This window comes from Penaeus monodon, chromosome 6 (genome assembly GCF_015228065.2).
Source record: "Penaeus monodon isolate SGIC_2016 chromosome 6, NSTDA_Pmon_1, whole genome shotgun sequence".
NCBI lineage: Eukaryota > Metazoa > Arthropoda > Malacostraca > Decapoda > Penaeidae > Penaeus > Penaeus monodon.
The window spans coordinates 21,346,530-21,354,029 of record NC_051391.1 but is presented as its reverse complement, the minus strand read 5'-3'; the positions used below and the strand labels follow the sequence as shown (position 1 = coordinate 21,354,029).

The 7,500-nt window shown below is 40.9% G+C and overlaps 1 protein-coding gene across 1 annotated transcript in view; it reads right to left on the bottom strand.

The window, feature by feature from the left end:
• Positions 1-1,089: 1,089 nt before the first annotated feature.
• The window catches only part of LOC119574340 (protein ABHD14B-like), a 10,093-nt gene continuing 3,682 nt past the window's right edge, over positions 1,090-7,500 (bottom strand). The window contains exons 5-6 of the mRNA XM_037921536.1: positions 1,737-1,957; positions 1,090-1,628 (exon numbers count right to left, since the gene is read on the bottom strand). Coding sequence (XP_037777464.1) covers positions 1,431-1,628; positions 1,737-1,957 — 419 coding nt within the window. The 3' untranslated portion in view covers positions 1,090-1,430. The remainder of the gene's footprint in view (positions 1,629-1,736; positions 1,958-7,500) is intronic.

Genomic DNA, 7,500 nt, shown 5'->3' with positions numbered 1-7,500 from the left:
AGTTTTCATGTTGTGATGCTCTTGGAGTGAGTACGTGGTAGGTCCCCAGTTTCTTTCCACGGAGAGTGCTGGTGGTACCTTTTTAGGTATGTGTGTGTGTGTGTGTGTATGTGTGTGTGTGTGTGTGTGTGTGTGTGTGTGTGTGTGTATGTGTGTGTGTGTGTGTGTGTGTGTGTGTGTGTGTGTGTGTGTGTGTGTGTGTGTGTGCATATACAAGTAGACATGTATATATATATATATATATATATATATATATATATATATATATATATATATGTATATATATATACATATACATATATACACATATACATACACATATACATACATATACATATATATATATATATATATATATATATATATATATATATATATATATATATATATATATATATTGTAAAAGGCTATCATCCTTAGTACAGTGGTGAACAGAGGGTAGTTATACTTGTTAACGGCTTCACTCTTTATTTCTGAGAGTTGACACCACGCAGTATAAGAACACGAGACATGTCTAGTATGGGTAAGGCGGTACGCGGGTCGCAGCCAGCTGCCCGGAGGGAGAGGGCGGAGCTGACCTTACCGCGTCGGATGCTTAGCACGAACCCCCGGTCAAACGAGGTGAGATATCAGATGTGACCTCCGCCCTCGCTGAGCGAAAGGTTATATTTGGGACTTTTGGATCCACGTGGAAAACAGCCACGTGGTCCACTGGTAACCGAAATAGAATTATCCACATCCTGTAGAATTATCCACATCCTATATTGCTCGTGTGTGTGTGTGTGTGTGTGTGTGTGTGTGTGTGTGTGTGTGTGTGTGTGTGTGTGTGTGTGTGTGTGTGTGTGTGTGTGTGTGTGTGTGTGTGTGCATATATATACATATATGTATGTATTATTATATATATATATATATATATATATATATATATATATATATATATATATATATATATATATATGTCTGTTTGTATATGCAAACACACACACACACACACAAAATATATATATATATATATATATATATATATATATATATATATATATATATATATAATATATATATGTGTGTGTGTGTGTGTGTGTGTGTGTGTGTGTGTGTGTGTGTATGTGTATGTATATATTTGTGTGTTTTGTATTTATGCACGTATGTATACACAATATATGGCAGCTTTTGTTTATATCCATCCTTCAAAGTAGATGAGTGGGTAACTGAGGATGCGTAAAGGAAAAAAAATGCAGATGGTAGGAAGAAAAGGAAGAAACTGATGATTGCATTGAGAATATGAAGACACATGCGCAAGTTAACGATCTCGGGAAGTGACCGCGGGGAAATCCTTTAGACCTCCCAACACAAAAATTCAAATAAAGCAAATGGAAACAACTTCGTTTTTGTTATCCAGAACCGTATCAAAACAAAAGAAAAGCATGGCATTAGGCTTTGCGAGCGTGGATGTTCTGAATGAAGTTATAGAGTAATGTATGGAACAAGACCGGCTGGTCCAGGTAGGCCGCGTGGTTGGCGTCGGGCAGCGGCACTATCTGCGACGTCGGGATGCGGGCGAACAAGACCTCGCGCGACTTGTGGCCGAGCTCCAGGTCCAGCTCGCCGTACGTTATGAGCGTCGGAATCTGCAGGAAATAACAACAGAGAATCAGAAATAGTTACCTCAATGTGATAAAGCAGTATCATCGTTTTAGTAGTAGTATCGGCAGTTATATTTAGGCAACTGAACATACCATCAGTTCCTGCGCATTTGCTTTGAGTTTCTCAGTGCCCACGGGAGCGATGGGCACGAATCCACCAAGAGCCTGCGGGTATTTGATGACGAACGGGATGGAGTAGCTGCCGCTCATGGAGGGGGAAATCAAGATTGGTTTTATAGCTTCCAACTTCAGTAACAACTCTTGCAAAAAGTCAGCCTTATCACCTGGCTCGCCTTCGCTTGATTTCCCATAACCTGTTATGTGGCAATGAAGATATTCATAGACTGTGATATAGTTTGTATGTGTATATATACGTGCGATTATATAACCATGCTATAGGTATTGCGTAAATACTTGATATTTAGCATCGAACTATAAAAAAAACTCAGCAGATATAGGAATTGATAAGTAAGGCTAGGACGGGAAGCAAACAAAACTAGAGCAAGTGTGACAGAAATATGTGCGTGTATGTTAAACTGTGTTTGCCAATATGAAATAAGCAACATGTTTGTTTGTAGGATACAACATGTATTTTCTCATCATACTGCCACGGCAAGATTTCTTTTCCTTGAGTCTGTGTTAGTACACGCCTACACTTTATGTTTGGAAGGCATTAACAAGAGAAAGGCCTTGTTTCCACTGCTGCACAACATCCACCACTTGATATAAAAAGCACCTAGAGGACCTGGTACCTCCCTTGAGTGCAGGCCAAGCACATTTTCACATTTCTACCCTCACAATCATCATTATCATTAGGAACAGAAACATTTTTAATTACACACACACACACACACACACACACACACATACATATATATATATAAATATATATATATATATATATATATATATATATATATATAATATATATATAAATATATATATATATATATATATATATATATATATATAAATATATATATATATATATATATATATATATATATATATATATATGTGCGTGTGGTGTGTGTGTGTGTGGTGTGTGTGTGTGTGTGTGTGTGTGTGTGTGTGTGTGTGTGTGTGTGTGGTGTGTGTGTGTGTGTGTATGTGTGTATGAGTGTGTGTGTGCATGTATATATATATATATATATATATATATATATATATATATATATATATATATATATATATATATATATAGACAGATAGATAGATAGATAGACAGATATATAGATATAGGTATGCACTTATACATATATATGTATCTATCTATCTATCTATCTATCTATCTATATATATATATATATATATATATATATATATATATATATATATATATATACATATATATATATATATATATATATATATATATATATATATATATATATATATATATATATATTGATAGATAGATAGATAAATAGGTTAACGGGCGTGTAGCTCCAACCAATAAGAGCCCGTCTAAGTCGTGCCCCCTTGCAGTGATTTTCAAAGGCGTGAGAGTTTACGCTCACGACTGGTTGGACATACGCAGCCTCCGGGCTAGTACAGTGGTAACGTGCCTCTCGCCCGAGGGGGTCGGCGGTTCGCACACCGCTCAGGCGCGAGAAGTTGCAACTGTCCCCTGGAGGTTACTGCTGATGATATAATAAAAATAATGACTATTGTTGCCTGTGCATGACACTGAAATGTGTTAATCAAAAGCGTAGGCATACGAAAGATAAACCTGAGTTTCGCTCTTCTTGGCCATGGCCTTATTAGTATGAAAGCATTTTCACTACGATAGTAGTGTAAATTTTCAAGAATAATATTTTGTTGCTAGAGCATGATATAGTGAAATGTTCACATGTTTTACCATATTGCCTAAATACTGAGAGATATTTCTTAGGATCACATTACGGTCATAGATGTAGAATATCTTATATTATATCACATTATATACCCCCTTAATAAATGGAGATTGAAAAGAAAACATGCATATGTACATTATATATATAGACATATACATATACATATATCTGTATATATATACATATATATATATATATATATATATATATATATATATATATATATATGTGCATATATATATATCATCATCATCATCATCAAGGGGCTAATGCCGACAGGGGCGCATGGCCACATCCACCCTTCGTTTCCAACCACGAGGATCTCTCGAGGCGAGTCTCCAGGCAGGCCCACAGCCCATCTCTAATTCCTCGTGAAAGGTCTCGTCGAGCTGCCCAAGCCATGACCTCCTGGGTCGTCCCACAGGCCTCCTCCACCCAGGGTTGTCTTGCAAAAAGACAACCTGATGGGCAGGGTCATCCACAAAGAAATGAGCTGGGTGCCCATATAGCCTGAGTTGGCAATCCCGGATTATGCAAGTAACAAGTCCCATGCCAGTCTCACAGTGTAACCATCGGTTGGACACGTGGTCCTTCCAACTGTACCCATGATCTGGCAAAGGGACTTGTTATAAAAGGCATCAAGACGAGACTTCAAGACACTGGATAGCATCCAGGTTTTGCTTCCATAGAGCAAAACTGGCAGTATCAAGGCCTTGAAGACACGTAGCTTGGTCCTTCTGCATAAGTACCGACATCTCCAAATGAGTTCATGGCTCCTGTTGCCAGACCAATCTGTCTATTGACTTCTTGGTCTGACAGCCCAGAGATATGGACTACACTACCAAGGTATGTAAAACTCTCTGTAACTTCAACGTCCTCACCGCAAGCATGGATCGACTGAATGGGTTCCCCTAACAGGCCCACAAAGTCCCGAATCTTGGTCTTGGTCCAGACCTCTAGGCCTAAGGGCTTCGCCTCATTGCTCATCCACCAGTGACTCAAGAGGCTCAGATAGGATAGCAACATCATCAGCAAAGTCAAGGTCTGAGACCTTGATATTGCCCAGTGTTGCTCCACACTGACTTTGACTAGTAGCTCTGCCCATTATCCAGTCCATACAGGTGTTGAAAAGTGTTGGTGCAAGGACACAGCCTTGCCCCTGAATTAACAGGGAAGAAGTTCGACATACCCCCACCACCCTTTACAGCACTTTCAGTACCAGTATAAAGGCTTGCTATTAGGCCAATAATCTGCGTCTCAGGATATCCCATAGCGATTCCTGATGCACCGAGTCAAGCGCCTTCTTGAGGTCGATGTAGGTTGCAAGCAACCCATGACCAAACTCACGACGGTGTTCCACAATTACTTGAAGCACTAGTATTCGGCCTATTGTGGACTTGCCAGGAGTAAATCCAGACCGCTACGGTCTCTGATACCTCAGTAGGTGGTTGCGGATCTGTTTCAGAAGAATGTGGGCGAGAACTTTGCCTGGTATGCTGAGCAGTATAATGCCACAGTAGTTGCTACAATCTCAACGATCCTCTTTCCCCTTCCAGAGAGGGATGACCACGCCCCTCAGCAGGTCAGGGGGAATGATACCAGAGTGCCAGATGGCAGTCAGGACTTTAGCAGTTCAGCAGGGATATCACAAACGCCTGCAGCTTTCCCACTCTTCAGCTTGGAAATCGCCATCCTAAGCTCTGTTAGGGTAGGAGGTTCCTCGCTGATGGGTGGGTCAGCACAGGTATTGTGACATCGCTTGCATCCAAGCTAACTGTTGGAGGGTCTACCTAGCACAACTGCTCAAAATACTCATGAACGTTCATGAACCCCAACATGATCTGAGATGATCCATCCATCTGCTGATCAGACTGCAGTCATCTGCGAGGAGGGCTTAGAGTTCAGCTTTCTCAGGGCTTGGTAGGCACGGCGAAGGTTGTTTACCAAGAAATGGCCTTCAATCTCCTCAGCAAGATTCCTGATGAACTGTTCCTTGTCCCTTCTCAGCAGTGTCCGAGCCCTACGCACCATGGAGCGATGTAAGACTTGATTACCATTCAGCCGAGCCATGTGACACGCTTCAGTGGCTTCTAATGTCTCCAGGGAGATGGAATTCTGCCTTGCCCTCAGGCATACGCCAATGGACAGCAAGGATGCCGATCGTTTTCAGTTCTTCCCAATTTTCCGACGAAAACTCGGCACCGTGGAGAAGAACTACCGCTTCCCCACTACTTCTCACTCCCTCAGGCGGCTGTGCTTCTCGATAAAAGATTCCTGATGAACTGTTCCTTGTCCCTTCTCAGCAGTGTCCGAGCCCTACGCACCATGGAGCGATGTAAGACTTAATTACCATTCAGCTGAGCCATGTGACACGCTTCAGTGGCTTCTAATGTCTCCAGGGAGATGGAATTCTGCCTTGCCCTCAGGCATACGCCAATGGACTCCTAGGCTGCTTCGAGTGTTACGCACTTGAAGAGCTCCCACAAAGCAACTGGGTCCATCAGGTTGTTGAGTTCTGTGAATCGGTCAGAGACTGCCATGGTGAACTCACAGGCACACTCCTCCTCCCTTAGTCTGTCCAAGTGAAACACTGGAGGGACGGGGAGTTTTGAAGTGGATCTGCAGAGTAGGCACAACCAGCCTATGGTCAGTGCCACAAAACTCGGCACTCCGGTAAACCCTGCAGTTCTGGAGGATCCTCCATCGCGTGCTGACAAGAATGTGGTCAATCTCTTTGGCCACTGTACCCGTATCGCTGTACCATGTCTAGCGATGCGGGTTGGAGCACTGGTACCAGGAACCAGAGATCCTCATTCTCTGGGACCTAGCAAAGTCCTAGAGAAGGAGGCTATTCTCGCTGCTGGGATCAGCTCCCGAATCATGGGGACCGACAGACATCTCATACCCAGCTCAGTCACAGCCGGATACCACATTGAAGCCGTCCAGAACAATGCGAATATCTTGCCAGGGGCAATTGTCTGCCACAGATGCGAGTTTGGCATAGAACGCCTCTTTCACATCGAGTTTACATACATCATTAGGAGCATATACAGCAATAAGAGACATGAAGCCAAAAGCATGCTTCAGTCTCAGTGCCATAATACGCTCATCAACCGGTGTCACCTCAACTACCGAGGGCTGAAGTCGGCTGGAGATGGCTATGGCTACACCCTGGTGGTGACCATCGATGTGGCCCGACCAGTAGTAGGTGTACCCACCCATACTGATCGTGCTGCTACCAGGTCTTCTCACCTCCGAGTGATAATAGTGATAATAATAATATTGATGATATTGATAATAATAATAATAATAATAATAATAATAATAATAATAATAATATACAGGCAAATCGTCCAGATATCGTCATCAAGGACAAAATAAACAACACTTGCCTGTTTATAGATATGAGCATCCCTTCAGACAGAAACGTCCTAACAAAAATGTTCGAAAAGATATCAAAGTATAAAGACCTGGGAATAGAGGTGGAAAAGATGTGGCATTTAAAAACCAAAATTTTGCCTGTTGTTATTGGAGCTCTTGGCCTTATAAAAAAAGGTACAGATAAGTTTCTTGAGCAAATACCAGGAAATCCAAAATTAGAAGAAATAAAAAAAATAGTCTTAAACAGCACAGCACATGTTCTCAGAAGAGCATTATCAATCTGATGTGTTCTTTGTGTGCGTGAATTGATTTGACTGGATGTTTTGATTTGTGGTTGTTCTGCATATTTTGCATGTTCTTGTTGATGTTCCATTGCCTCAAACTTCAATCAACCGAGGTCGCTGGTAGTGACTCGGTGTTTGATTTTAATTAGCAGATCTAAGGAAACTTTCGTATAAAATAATAATAATAATAATAGTAATAATAATAATAATAATAATAATAACAATAATAATAATAATAATAATAAAATCAACAACAATTATAATGATAATGATTATAATGATAGCAACGATTATTATTACCATCACCATCATTATTATTATTATTATTATTATTAT